At 49.6% G+C, this 13,888-nt stretch overlaps 4 protein-coding genes across 6 annotated transcripts in view; 2 read left to right on the plus strand and 2 right to left on the minus strand.

Moving 5' to 3' along the window:
* ARL10 (ADP ribosylation factor like GTPase 10) overlaps nt 1-7,182 on the plus strand; it is a 21,660-nt gene extending 14,478 nt beyond the window's left edge. The window contains exon 6 of the transcript XR_005197471.1: nt 7,150-7,182. The gene's annotated coding sequence lies outside the window, so the exon portion shown is untranslated. The remainder of the gene's footprint in view (nt 1-7,149) is intronic.
* Nucleotides 3,281-8,802, minus strand: NOP16 (NOP16 nucleolar protein). Of its 2 annotated transcripts, XM_017512790.2 has the most exons (5): nt 8,629-8,802; nt 8,434-8,542; nt 6,500-6,569; nt 4,586-4,692; nt 3,281-3,745 (listed from the first exon to the last, which is right to left on the minus strand). In XM_017512790.2, the coding sequence occupies exons 1-5, from the start codon at nt 8,733-8,735 to the stop codon at nt 3,602-3,604; spliced, it is 537 nt and encodes a 178-aa protein (XP_017368279.1). In that variant the 5' UTR covers nt 8,736-8,802; the 3' UTR covers nt 3,281-3,601. The 2 variants fall into 2 exon arrangements, with proteins under 2 accessions (XP_017368279.1, XP_017368280.1); XM_017512791.2 differs by lacking the exon at nt 6,500-6,569 and having other exon boundaries at nt 3,305-3,745.
* Nucleotides 8,803-8,939: 137 nt separating this feature from the next.
* Nucleotides 8,940-9,940, plus strand: HIGD2A (HIG1 hypoxia inducible domain family member 2A). Its single transcript, XM_017512792.1, has 2 exons — nt 8,940-9,168; nt 9,522-9,940. Exons 1-2 carry the CDS (start codon nt 9,015-9,017, stop codon nt 9,686-9,688), a joined length of 321 nt encoding a protein of 106 aa, XP_017368281.1. The 5' UTR covers nt 8,940-9,014; the 3' UTR covers nt 9,689-9,940.
* A 2,100-nt stretch (nt 9,941-12,040) lies between these two features.
* The window catches only part of CLTB (clathrin light chain B), a 25,351-nt gene continuing 23,503 nt past the window's right edge, over nt 12,041-13,888 (minus strand). For both annotated transcript variants that reach the window (XM_017512788.1, XM_017512787.1), the window contains one exon: nt 12,041-12,528. In XM_017512788.1, coding sequence (XP_017368277.1) covers nt 12,357-12,528 — 172 coding nt within the window. In that variant the 3' untranslated portion in view covers nt 12,041-12,356. The remainder of the gene's footprint in view (nt 12,529-13,888) is intronic.

The following is a 13,888-nucleotide window of genomic DNA, read 5'->3' on the forward strand; positions in this document are numbered from 1 at the left end:
AAAAAGTAGAGGGGGTTTCACCACATTGGCCAGGCAGGTGAGGTGTTCTGCCCGCCTCGGCCTCCCAAAGCATTGGGATTACAGGTGTGAGCCACCACGCCTGGCCTCGTTTTGTTTTTTGAGATAGAGTGTTGCTTTGTCACCCAGGCTGGAGTGCAGTGATGCGATATCGGCTCACTGCAACCTCTGCCTCCCAGGCTCAAGAGATCCTCCCACCTAAGCCTCCCAAGTAGCTGGGACTACAGGCACACACCACCATGCCCAACTAATTTTTGTATTTTTTTTGTAGAGATGGAGTTTTGCCATGTTGCCCAGGCTGGTCTCAAATTTGTGAGCTCAAGAGATCTTCCTGCCTCAGCCTCCAAAAGTGCTGGGATTACAGGCATGAGCCACCACAACCAACCCCATAATTTTTATATATAAAATTAGCTGGAGCCCCAGAAGGTGGAGTCCCAGACTTCTTGGATTGAAACAAGCCCATTATCAAAAAGATTAATGCCTCTAACTGTATCCATCCAGTTAATTAAGGGATTCAGTCCAATCCAGGACCTAGTCCTGTAAAAATTGCTCAATCCAGGACTCAGTCCAGTAAAAAATAAACTTGGAGAGCTCAAAACACAAATTCATGGAGCTCAGAATCCTAGAAAGAACTCACTATGACCTCCAGTTGCTGTGAGGGATCAGTGGGCACAATAGACCCTGGCAGATACCTCTGTGTGGTCACTCAGTGCTCCTGGAGGTCACTGAAGTTCTACTTTGGATCTCATTTCTGACACCAATTTGTTAAAAATTTTATAGACAAGTTAACAGTTTAATTGAGCAGAAAAGGGTTCATGAACCAGGTAGCACTCAAGACTAAGAGCAATGGTTCAGAATGTGTGCAGGCTGTATTTATAGGCAAAGAAATGAAAAAGACATAGAGATAGCCTGATTGGCTGCAGGCTGACATTTTCCTTCTTTGGACATGTTTTGGCAGCCTTCAGCCTATGATTGGCTGACATTTGGCTACTTATTACAAGAGTATACTGTTAGATTAGGTTGCAGGTTGTTTACACATTAAGTTAGGTTATAATTTACTATGTACAGAGGCAGCTTTAGACCAGACTTAATTCAAAACAAAGGTCACCTTTGGAACCAGCATTAATTGTTGAGGGGGTCCTTTTTTACCCAATTAAGATCTGCCTGTGTCTAACGAATATTTTTATGTAGAACCGTTTTTAAAGTCAATTGTGGGAGGTGAACTTGAAGAATAAAGTTTCATTATGTCGACTTGAGCTGCTTTTATCAAGACCACTCTCAAAACTTCAGGTCCCAGCAGCACACTGAGGGCACTAAAGGTCCAGCGTGCCACCGCTCTCCAATACTGGTACAGAATGTGAGCGTCCTAGAGCCTGTGGGTTGGTGGTCAACAGCTGAGCTCCTCTGGTGGGGCTGCTGGCCTGTCCCTCAGTCACAGTGCCATGGTGCTCATCTGCTTTGGTTTCTACCATATGTAGACTGGGCGAAGTGGGTGAAAAGGCCTTACGAACCTCACCTAACTGCCTGGCTGTCTGGTGCTCTTAGCCACCTGCTTGTGAATAGGATTTTGTGATTCAGGAGCCAAGATCACCTGCGCTTGGGAACCAGTCCAGTCACCTGGATCTGCTCATCTCAGAATGATCTAGCCTGGGTTATACTGTGTTCCCCGCACTGCCTCAACCCAACAGCTGCCAACCCAGCTGAGCTTGGGAACAGAGTTAAATGTTTGGGCAGCCCTCATGTTCCAACAAAGATGGATGGAGGGAAGGCTGTGGACCTGTGGGAGTGGGTTGCACAGACCATGCAGAGTGTCCACTCCTCTCATAGAAGTCTTCACTACACTTACCTGTTGAACCTGTGCCTGGTCACTCACCTGGCACTGGGGGCTTTTGTTCTTAAGTAACTCAGATAAAGCTGTGGCTTCTCATTTTCCATTCTCTGACCTATTACCATCCCTTTGAAGAGAGGCCACCAGAGATGGCTTCCTGGGATGGGTTGAGGAGGGAGGATCACTTGAGCTCGGAAGGTTGAGGTTGCCTCTGCAGTGAGCCATGATCATGCCATTGCACTCCAGCCTGGGATGCAAGAGCGTGACGTTGTCTCAAAATACCTACAAGACACTCATAGCCTGGGGGTGGAGGATGGTGGTAGGGAAGGCTTCCTAAAATTCTTTCCTCAACTGGGTAAAGACACATCTTAAAGGGCTGCCCCAGTCAAAGGCCTGAATTTGGAATCCTGTGGAGGACATAAGATGGCACCAAATAGGCCCTCAGGAGCTCTGCTGCAGACTAAACACTGCTGTGTGCTTCCGAGGGCCAGTCACTGCTGGAGTCTACGGCTGGGTCCAGTAAGGGGGGTTCTGAAACTCCCAGCCTGTCTTGATGGTATGGGACTGATGGGCAGCCTTCAGGGGTCCTTAAAGGGGAAGACAAGAAAAAAGCCTAGACAGTTAGACAGACTTCACACCCCACTCTGACACCTTGTAGCCCATTTCCTCACCTGTAAGATGAGGATAAAACCATGCACCATGTAAGATTTCACATGAAATGATCTATGCACAAAAACCACACCCTCCTTTTCAAGAACAGTGACAAGACAGATTATAGGTGATTCTGAGAAATCCTGAGAATGAGAGGTTTTTGTATGACTAATAGTTGGACGTAAGAAAATACCCAGTGCTCACTCCATACCCTGCTTGTGATCCTGGTACACTGTGGACATCACTTCATGCCACCGAATCAGGCAAGCCTGCCCCAAAGAATGGCCATGCCACGTGTAGCCCAGTGCTTCGCACACAGCAGAGTGGGATTCGGCAGCCCACCAGTCCCAGAAGCCAGGTTGGGGGCCTCGGATTCACTTCAGACCAAGGCCAACATAAGCAATCCAAAGAAAAGCAGAGAAGGCAGGTCACTCAGAGGGCAGGCCAGGAGTTGAGCTCCTTACCCTCTGCCAGTCAAGCCACAGGCTTCAGGCTAGGGACCCACCAGCCCCCAGCCTAGGGATGGGACTAGCATGGGCAAGGCAGGCCCCTTCCAAGCAGCCCAGGGTTCCCAGCGAGCTTCTGTAGAGGGTGAGAGGAACTGCTGTGTGGGAAACAGAGGCAGAGGGCAATTGGGAAGAGGCCAGAGGCTGTGCTTAGAAGGACATGTGAATGTAGCACTTGCTGACAAATAGGATGGCCTCTCAGCCCCAGCAGAGGTAGTTTTCACTGGGCAGACTCAGGGTTTGGCAAAGAGCAGAAAATACAAAATCATCAGAGAAGTAAAATATCTTTATTTTCTTATGTACACACTATATTCAAGTAAACCACCCACCCTGAAAACAGCAGGTTCTGGCTTTTCCATGAACCCCCAGAAGAATATAAATTAGAGCCTCTGATAACAGTTGCTTCCCCAGAGTGGGGAGTATGTGTTCGTGTGTGTGTGTGTGTGTGTGTGTGTGTAAAACCTTCTGATTCCATGGGATCTGGCCAGCCCCTCTGGAGCTACACAGCCCTCCTTGCCTTACACCCTGGCTCCAGCTTCAGGTCTCTTCCCTGGTCCAGGGAGAGGCCTCAGCCTGGGGCAGGTGTGATGTAAACCAGTCACTCAACTTCCATCTTATTCTTCTGCAAAGAATCGAGGAAGTCTTGCCACTCTGCTGGGTAAAAACGTTTATAGACATTGATCTTATTCCGAATCTGTTTTGGGGTATCTTGATAGTAATTCTTCTCATCGCGAGCCATGGCCTAAGAAAAGAGAAGGGCTACTTTAAAGAGGGCTAGACAGGCAAAGGCTCAGATCCTAGCTCATCCTGAATTGGGCAAGCCATTTGCTAACTACCCCTGAGGTCCAGAATCCTGACCTCAAAGGCTGTGGTGCACCAGGCACAGTGGCTCATGCCTATAATCCCAACACTCTAGGAGACAGAGGTGGGAGGATCGCCACCAAATCAGCCTAGGAGTTCCAGGGCACCCTGGGCAAACTGTGTCTCTAAAAACAATAAATTAACCATCCTGTGGTCCCAGCTACTTGGGAGGCTGAGGCAGGAGGACTGTTTCATCAGCCCCAGAGGTTGAGGCTATGGTAAGCCATGATCACACCACTGCATTCTACCCTGGTTGATAGAGCAAGACTTGGTCTCAAAAAAAGACCAGGGAGGCCTTAGAGTCCAGTGGGTCAGGGAGGAGTTGGGGCCAGCTGAGGGGCTCATGACCCATCATAGCCAACTAATCCCACCTGGGCCCAGGGGTCCAGTGTAGCTGGATCTTTACACTGTTAAAGGAAGCCAAAAATACAGACTTCCAGCCTGGGTGACAGAGTGAGACTCTCAAAAACAAACCAAAAAAAAAACATCATGCAAGCAAAACATTTATCCGAGAGTGAGATAGGAAGCAAGGCCACTCAGTCTATCCTTGCCATAAGCCATTCATTCAAGTTTGATCACTGTCAATGGGATCCATTTCCTAGAGTCTCTTTTCCCCCCCTTTCTTTGCACTGTTTCAGGAAACAGTTGCTGCACAAGCAGATCAAGCCGCCAATGGTCCAGGGTGCCTTCCCAGCCAGCCCAAGTGGCCTAAGCTGCTCACCTTATAGTCCTCCCCGTGGTTCTCCACCATGTAGCGTACGTAGTCGATGAGGTCCCGAGACAGAGTATTTCCTTTCTTTTCTGGAAGGCTGGCTTCTGCCTCCAGGTCTGGAGTGATGAGAGAAGCGGGGAGACAGGAATGAGGCTTTGCTTTCTGCGCTCTTTGAGCTGTCCAGTCACCCCTTTACCCACTCCCAAGCCACAAGACTCACTACACCAACCACCTGGGGGTCTTTGCCTCCCCATTCCCAAATTCATTGCTGGAACCTTCTTCAGCCCCTTGATCTCAGACTCTGTCTCCTATAACCCAATCATCTACCAGTATGCCAAATTTCTGAAAGGCAAGTCACTTCTCTCCAGGCCTCAGGTGGGTTTTTAAGGAAGGTACCAAATTAATAACTTCTACTTAGTGGCAGGTCTCAGGACAGAAATGAAGGCACATACCTGCCCACCGGACAGGGCTCCCTTCCAGCTATAAGTCTCTCAGAGAAGCTCTTGACGTATCATTGCAACCCATGAAATGGGACAGTCTAAATAAATTCGATCTAGACCTGCTGGGATTGGGGCCTGAAGCTGGCCCCAGCACCTTGCTAGTGCTCTATGGGAGAAAAGAAGCCAGGATGTAGAGCCAACTAATGGCTTCACTTTTAAAATAGGCAGGCAAATCCTACTCCATTTCTCATCTAGGAAGGAAGAGAAAGCGCTACCTCAGAAAAATGAAGTCATCAAATCATATCCAGGGATTAGGTCCTAATATTGTGTATAGTCAAAATTATCTTTCACATGGTTGCCAGGGGTTAGAGGCAGGGGAAGATGGGGAGTTGTTTAATAGGTATTGTTTCAGTTTTGCAAAATGCAAAGGTTTTAGGGACCTGTTGCACCACAAAGTGAATGTACTTTATTCAACAGTACACTTAAAAATGATTACGATAACTTTCATGTATTTTTTAACCAAAATTTAAAATTTATTTTTAAAAAATGTTTCTCTTTGACTACAGTAAGTGCACATGGCTCTTTATATATAATCCTGTGCAGTAATTTTTTTTTTTTTTGAGACGGAGTTTTAATCATGTTGTCCAAGCTGGAGTGCAGTGGCACAATCTCAGCTCACCGTGACCTCCGCCTCCTGGGTTCAAGTGATTCTCCTGCCTCAGCCTCCCGAGTAGCTGGGATTACAAGCATGCGCCACCACACCTGGCTAATTTTGTATTTTGAGTAGAGATGGGGTTTCTCCATGTTGGTCAGGCTGTCTTGAACTCCCGACCACGGGTGATCTGCCCGCCTTGGTATCCCAAAGTGCTGGGATTACAGGCACAAGCCACCACACCTGGCCAAGTAATTCTTATGAGAACCACTGAGATAAAGACAGGAACTCAAGGAATTCTGTATCAAATGTCTGGCCATTCAAATCCTTTATCTTCAGGAGCTATGTCAACTCCCTGACAGGTAAGCGGAAGGATGAATGAAGAATTCTAGAGTATTCCCACTTTCTTGTAGGGTTTACTCTCCTCTGTTTTAGCATCTACTCTCTGTAGCCTTAATATACATAAAATTGATTTTGTCATTGGAAACATTTATTGAGATGGTAGAATCTCTAAAAATCAGTTCATCCTTAAATTCATGAGAAGCCATACACATGCCTGATTTACTAGTTTCTCTTCTATTCTCCCAGGCACCTGGCTACATCCTTCCTGAACATCTCTGACCTTAGTTCACACAGTAAGGTCAGAGTTTAGTTGGTAGAATGAAAAATGACCCAGCTGGGACCCAGTCCTAACTCTGTGAACTTTGGACCAGCTCACTTATCCCCTCTTAACCTTGGTTTCTCCATCTGCAAAATGAGGATATCTTACAGCCCTTCCCAGCTCCAACAGTGCAGGACAGTGACCTAAAGGAATATAGGGACCACACCCACCATTCAGCACATAGGGCTTCCGCACAAGCTCCTTAGGCCTCTCCTCTATGTCCACCTCCATGACCTTCACCTGCAGAGAACAAAGCCCTTGAGACCAGGACCAGAAGGATCTTTGATGAAGGAAAGTTACAGACTCCTGCTTAGCCCAACACAACTACATGACCCATAAGAATCCCTGCCCAACGTTAGGCAGAAGTAGGTAACAATGAGAACTAATGCCCTGGAAGCTTCTTTCTCTCTCTCTTTTTTTCTTTTTGAGACAGAGTCTCATTCTCTTGCCCAGGTTCAAATGCAGTGGCACAGTCTCGGTTGACTGAAACCTCCTGGGTTCAAGCAATCTCCTGCCTCAGCCTCCCAAGTAGCTGGGATTACAATCGTGCGCCACTGTGCCCAGCTATATTTTGTGTTTTGCCATGTTAGCCAGGCCAGTCTCAAACTCCTGGCCTCAAGTGATCCCTCTGTGCCTTTTTTTTTTTTTTTGAGATGGAGTCTCGCTCTGTTGCCCAGGCTGGAGTGCAGTGGCTCAATCTTGGCTCACTGCAACCTCTGCCTCCTGGGTTCAAGCGATTCTCCTGCCTCAGCCTCCTGAGTAGCTGGGATTACAGATGCCTGCCACAATGCCAGGCCAATTTTTTTTTTTTTTTTTTGAGACAGAGTTTCACTCTTGTTGCCCAGGCTGGAGTACAATGGTGTGATCTCGGCTCACCGCAACCTCCACCTTCCGGTTCAAACAATTCTCTTGCCTCAGCCTCCCGAGTAGCTGGGATTACAGGCATGTGCCACCACACCCAGCTAATTTTTTGTATTTTTAGTAGAGATGAGGCTTCTCCATGTTGGTCAGGCTGGTCTCGAACTTCTGACCTCAAGTGATCCACCCGCCTCAGCCTCCCAAAGTGCTGGGATTACAGGTGTGAGCCACCATGCCCAGCCTTTTGTATTTTTTTTTTTTTAGTAGAGATGGTTTCGCCATGTTAGCCTGGCTGGTCTTGAACTCCGGACCTCAGGTGATCTGCCCACTCTCAGCCTCCCACAGTGTTGGAATTATGGCTCCCACTGTGCCTTTTACCCCCAACATAATCTTGGTGACAAGGACTTTGTGTTTTGTTCTCTACTAAATCCCCAGGGTGCTTAGGATGTGACATGTTATCAATAAGTAGTTAAACTAATAAATGGGCTGGCTGAATGAATTTGTCCCATTGCCTTAGGCAAATTCTTTTTATTCTTTCATGCCAGAGGAGAATGACACTACCATTTCTTGCATAAATGTGAGGCTACAGCCACAGTTAGTCCCTAAGGCAAGGAGCGTTACACCCATTTTATAGATAGGCAGAGAAAGATTAATTGCTTGCATGTGTTCCTTTTGGGAACCTGGATTCTTTTAACAGTTGTTGAAGCCTCCACTTGAGGCCAGAAGTTCGAGACCAGCCTAGCCAAGATGACGAACCCCTGTCTCTACTATAAACACAAAAATTAGCCGGGCGTGGTGACACACGGTTGTAATCCCAGCTACTTGGGACGCTGAGGGGGTAGATGGCTTGAACCCAGGGAGGAGGTTGCAGTCAGGGAAGCCTCAGACCAAGGATAACTGAATAAGAAAAGGTGTAAGTAAAGATCGCCAACTGTTAGTACTAATTAGGAGAGTTACGAGTAGAAAAAGATAAATTATGGAAAATATCATTGAGATGCCAACGGGTTAATTTCAGAGAAAAAAGACTGAGTGGAGGGAGTATGGGGAATGTGTGCTGGGGAGGGAGTGTGACTAAGGTCGTAAGGAGACTCTTGATCACCGTCAGTTGAGCGTTTTGACTGTGGGGAGTCGAAAACTCGGGAAGGGCCTGAGGGAAGGAATGGGCAGGACCAAGTTCTGAAACCCAGGTCAGTATGGCGGGGGAAGAGTAAAGAAGGCAAAGGCCGAGATCCTGCCATGTCAGTACCTTTCTCTTACGGAGGGGCACCGCCTTGTTGGGGTCCACAGCCAACCCCATCTCGGCCAGGTTCTGCCGCACCGATTTAGCGTGGTCCCAGGCATGTCGGATGTGGGAGCTACCGGCAAGAGACATCGCGGATCCGTCATCTCGCAGGCCGTCCCGGCCGAGGCGTCCCGCCACCCGGAACCCCAGTCCCCTCACCACTCGATCCGCGGCGCTGCCTTCCGTCGAGCATTCCGGTTCAGGCGCTTTCGGTTGACATTGTAACCAAACTTCTGCCTCCGGGTCTTGCCTTTGGCCTTGGGCATTGCGCTGACCACCCCCCCAGCAGCTCACACGAGGTGCCTCTCACTCTTAGACCTCGTGTTAACAAACCCCTTCCGGGGGGCGTGCACAAGGCTTTGCGGGCATTTGGGGAAATGTAGTCCTTTCGTAGTGCTTCGTGAGCACTACAACGCCCAGAATGCAACGAGCATCTGCGCCTGCGTACAACGTTCAATCTATTCGTTTCCCCGCCCCTTTCATGACCTTCACCGGGAGACGGAGCTCGGAGTCCCGATTTTCTCCTGCAGCTGTGTGGCCCGGTCATGGCGACTCCCGGCCCTGTGACCCCGGAGGCCTCTTTAGAACCATCGAAGGCTCCCGTCATTGAGGGATTTAGCCCCACTGTTTACAGCAAGCCAGAGAGGTTCAAGGAAACGTTCATTCGCAAGGTCCGCGAGAACCCGATGGTACCCATAGGTAAGTGGGTGCTGTAGGAACTCCACACGGAGAGGACAGTGATGTCGGGAGGAAGGAAGTAGAGGAGGATCAGAGCGCCAGCGGGGAGCGGAATGAGCGCGGACGGGAGTAGTGACAACGGGCGGGGCGGTGAGGGGCGAAACTGATTGGAGCGGGAGCAGCAAGTTTAGGGGGCGGGATTTGGGGCCTGAAACTGGGAGAACTATAACTAGGAGGACCTTACCTGACCAACCCTCTCCGCCCTCCCTCCGCTATAGTTCGGAGGTGCTGGCTTTCTGGAAGAGAGACCCAAAGCGGGGAATGACTTGCGGGGCCCGACCTGCAGTTTCCCAGTTGCTTTATCCCCTCCTCAGGTTGCCTGGCCACGGCGACCGCCCTCGGCTACGGCCTCTACTGCTTCCACAAGGGCCACAGCCGGCGCTCTCAGCTCATGATGCGTACCCGGATCGCCGCCCAGGGCTTCACAATCGCAGCCATCTTGGTGGGTCTAGTTGTCACCTCTATGAAGTCTCGACCATGAGCCCAGGGTCTGGCCCTGAAAGCTCCGCAGAAATCATTCCAAAATCCAGGAGCAGCCACTGGCCCTACCATGGGACTTACTCCTTCCTCCCCTTTGAGCGCGCCCTGTGTCGTTGGGGGTGGAAGTGACCCTTTGTGTAACCCTAACTGAAAAATTTTTTCAAAAATCCCAGATCCTGTTGTTCAAATGTTACATACTTCTATTTGTGCCACATCTCCCCTCCAGTCTGCTTAATAAACTCTTAAAAATCCACTTGTAGTGTGGTGAATTCAATCTCACCCCCGTGGTTTCTGGTCTTCGATTTTGGAGGAAATGGACTTTAGACTGGAGTGGCACTTAGAAATCTTTTAATCTAGTGATTCCCCAACTTTCCTAGTAACAGCCACCTGAGGCACTTTGAAAGTAGAGATCCCCAGGTCACTCCTTGAGATTCTAGTTCAGTGGGCCTAGAGTAATGCTATTTGAAAATACTGATCTAGCCAGCAGTTTTTGGAACGTCAGTAGGACAACCTTCCTTCAGATGAGACCTCTCATAGTCTGGTCAGAGGCAGAGGGCTCTGCCTTCCACTTAGCACCAGCTCCTAACCCTGCTACCACCTCCAGAGAGCCTATGGGGCGCCACTGATCTAGACCATCCTGGTTCTTGACACAGTATAGAACAGGAAACAGGCTCAGAGAAGCAGTCTGGTACAGTGGGAAGAACACAGTCCCAAAGCTGTCCAGCAATTTGTGTATGTGGTGTTTTAGGGTTTTGGAAGAGGCTGAGGACCTGAGCAAACCAGAAGAGAGGTGACCTGTGAGTTCCTCCTTCAGGTAAAGTCTCACACATGAATTCCTGGTCTGTGGTCAGCTCTCCTCAAATGTTGGATTTGAGGACTCAGGTTTTTCCCATGTGTGATTCTACTGTTTTCAACACCAGCTTCAAGCTAGCAGAAGGAAAAAGGGGGAGTGAAGACACACCCCTTCTTGAACCCCCAGACAGTCTAGATTTCAGAGTAGAAGGCTATACTAGGGCCAGCCAAGTTTCTTGCCTCCACCATGTTCTCTCAACTGTGAGACAGAGACGGTAGATGTAGAGCAGTGCATTGTGGTGACCCTTGGCCTCCAGATATAAGGACATGGAATGGTGAGGACTGTGACACTTTTAAAGAGGGTGGCCACTGTTTGTAAGTGGTGTCATGGTGTCCCCCTTCCTAAGCTGCTGAAGTCATTTCATTTCCCTGGAATGTGACAGTAGGCTGGGTGCTGTGGCTCATCCCTGTAATCCCAGCACTTTGGGGGGCCAAAGTGGGTAAATCACTTGAGCCCAGGAGTCTGAGCCCAGCCTAGGTGACACGGCAAAGCCCCGTCTCTACTAAAAATACAAAGATTAGCCAGGTGTGGTGGCACATGGCTCTAGTCCCAGCTACTTGGGAGGCTGAGGTGGAAAAGATCGCCTAACCCAAGGAAGTTGAGGCTGCAGTGAGCCGAGATTGTGCCACCGCACTCCAGCCTCAGTGACAAAGCGAGACCCTGTTTCACAAAAAAAAAAAAAAAAAAAAAAAGATTTGGACACAAAGACATGCATAGAAGGTAATGTGCAGACAGCCGTCTGATGGTGACAAGATTGGAGTGATGCATCTGCTAGCTAAAGGATGCCTGAGGCTACCAAAAACCAGAAGCAAGTGGAACAGACCCTGCCCCAGCTGCTTCAGAGGGAGCACGGCCCTGCCACACCTTGACTTCAGATTTCTGGCCTCAAGGACTATGAGACAATAAACTTCTGTTGTAAGCCAGCTAGTTTGTGTAATTTGTTACAGAAGCCCTGGGAAGCTAATATTTACTGGCAATTACTCAAATCTTTTTAAACACCATGCAGGTCAGGAATGTCCTGTTTGCAAACTCTGCTGAAGGGGAAGAAGGTGTGGTCATTGGTTGTTTATCCCAAATCCACAGATGGGCCCAGCTGAAGGAAGAAGCAAAATATGCTGGGACCCTCTGCCTCCACATCCAGAGGGGTCCCAGCCAACGCTGAGGAAGGGAGTCTCGTGGGTCTTCGAGACTGTTACCCAGGCTCAGGAGGAAGCTCCCACCAGGAACCTCCAGTCTTGCTTTTTCCCTCCCACTATAAGCCACTTCCCCTCCGGGAACCTTGGTGTCCTTGGCTATATGATGAGAATAACAGAATTTACCTCACAGACTTGTTTAAGGATCGAGGTTACAAAAGCGTTCTGCGAGAGGCTGTCTTTCCTCCTGGGGATCAGACAGCTTGGGGCCCCCACTTGGCTGGGAAATGGGGAAACAGTCTCGCCTTCTCTCAAGGCCATGAAGCTGGGAAAGTTCTAAGCACAAACTGAGCCCTGACACCAGTTGTGGCTTCCAGAGAAATGAAAATGATAATAAATAAGTGTAAAAAGAGTTAACAACACACCCTTTAAGCCAAGAAAAAAATACATCAGGAGGGGCAGTCACAATTGAGTGGACTGAGAGGAGGCGTGAGGGACTGGACCATAGGGCTGGGAAGGACTGAGGGGCGAGAGGCATGAGGGTCCCCTCCCAGCCCCTGGAGATGGGAGGAGTGGAATAGGCTGTGGGGAGCAGCTGCTGGGAGTCTCTGCCCCAACCAGAGCAGCTGTTCCTCCTCTGCCCAGGCCCCGCCCATGCTCTGTGGCCATGCTATAGCAGGCACCTAGCGGGACAGTGGCGTCTGCTTCAGGGACATGAGCACCGAGCGCAGGCGGGACACATCTTTGCACTGCTTGCTGCTCTTGGGGTTGAAGTCACATAGCTGGGCCACCTTCTCCCACTCTGTGCCTGGGGTCTCCTCCTTGGATTCCTTCACGAAAGCCTCCTCGGATGCCCTGCAGGTGGAGATAGGAGGGGGTTTCATAGCTGTCCGCCTTTCCCCAGCCTTTCCCTTGAGCAAGGCTGCTTTGCCCAGCCTACTGTGGAGCACTTTTATCCAGAAGTCTCCTCCCCAGCCCTGTGCCCCTCTGACTCCAGAGGAAAGCAGCCTTGGCGCAAGAGGAAGCCTAGCTTGGTCCTGCCTCAGGACCTTGGCACTTGCTATCACCTCTTCCTGGGACATGCTTCCCCCAGACCTGCTTCTGGCTTGCTGCTTGTCATTCAGTTCTCTGCAGGCCTCACCTCCTCAGAAAGGTCTCCCCAGCCTAGGCACTCTGTTCATTACCTCCCCATCAGGAGTTCCCAACCTGGGGTTCCTGACACCTAAAGACCCTTGGAGGACCTAATGCAGTACCTTAGCTATTTTCACCATTTCCAAAAACTTGGCAGAAGGACATTGACTAACTACCTAACAGAAGCGCCTAGCTCAGCATTGCCCAAATGTTCTATGTAAGTATTCTCCAGAGACTGGTCAAATACATATGGAAAACTCAGCTAAAGAAGATCTTTATAGCAAGACTTTCAAAGCCTTTAATGTCCTGTGCATCGTGACTCTCCAAGGTGGGTATGTGATTGATATGGAACACACCACATCCCAGGCGTATTTGACTACAGAGCCCTTTGTAGTCAGGAACAACCATTATCACTATGGAGCCACAGGCTGGGGCATGAATGCTCCACTGGAGTCTGAGTTTGGCTGTAAATCAAGTTAGGATGAAAACTGGCGGTCCTTCATCAGAAGTTCAGGTGGACAGTTACAGAAGCCACTGACTAAGGGACAGTGGAGAAACAAGTAAATACAGTATAGTGGACAAATCTAAATGTGGGACTCATTAAGAGAAGGACAATAAGGTATTCTTAGGTGAGGAGAGCTGGGTCTATGTCCTGTTTGGCCAGCGAGGGTCCCTCATTTCCTGGAAGCCCCACTCTGCATCTCAAGCAGGACCAGTTCTGCTGATGCCAGACGTGACTGATGGCAGGAGCTCTCCATGGAACAGCTGACCCTGGGAACAGGTGACCTGGGCCCTCTCTAGCGATGCTGGCTCCATGCTTATTTCCTAGCCTGTAAAATGAGGATCATAGCTTTGCCCTACCAACTGTTTCACTGGCCTGAGAATTCAATGAGGTAGCAAGCAGGCCTGGAAAAAAGGAAAGTGCTGCGTGGAGCTGGGTGGCAAGGGGGGATGAGGGGAGCTATGCTAGGAGCTGTCCCTTCAGGGTCCAGAGGCTCCTCTCTGTCCCTATAGCTCAAAGTGTCCATGATCCAACAGCATCAGTGCGACCATAGAGCTTGTCAGAAATGCGGACCCAAAGAGG

This window comes from Cebus imitator, unplaced genomic scaffold, assembly GCF_001604975.1.
Source record: "Cebus imitator isolate Cc_AM_T3 unplaced genomic scaffold, Cebus_imitator-1.0 Scaffold478, whole genome shotgun sequence".
Taxonomy (NCBI): Eukaryota; Metazoa; Chordata; class Mammalia; order Primates; family Cebidae; genus Cebus; species Cebus imitator.

Excerpts from the sequence above, each read along its gene's own strand:
- NOP16 (XM_017512790.2), bottom strand. The coding sequence starts at position 8,735 with ATGCCCAAGGCCAAAGGCAAGACCCGGAGGCAGAAGTTTGGTTACAAT. Across the intron at positions 6,570-8,433 it reads TGCCCCTCCGTAAGAGAAAG|GTGAAGGTCATGGAGGTGGA; the intron begins GTACTGACATGG and ends TGTTCTCTGCAG. Across the intron at positions 4,693-6,499 it reads GAAGCCCTATGTGCTGAATG|ACCTGGAGGCAGAAGCCAGC; the intron begins GTGGGTGTGGTC and ends TCATCACTCCAG.
- HIGD2A (XM_017512792.1), top strand. The coding sequence starts at position 9,015 with ATGGCGACTCCCGGCCCTGTGACCCCGGAGGCCTCTTTAGAACCATCG. Across the intron at positions 9,169-9,521 it reads GAACCCGATGGTACCCATAG|GTTGCCTGGCCACGGCGACC; the intron begins GTAAGTGGGTGC and ends TCCCCTCCTCAG.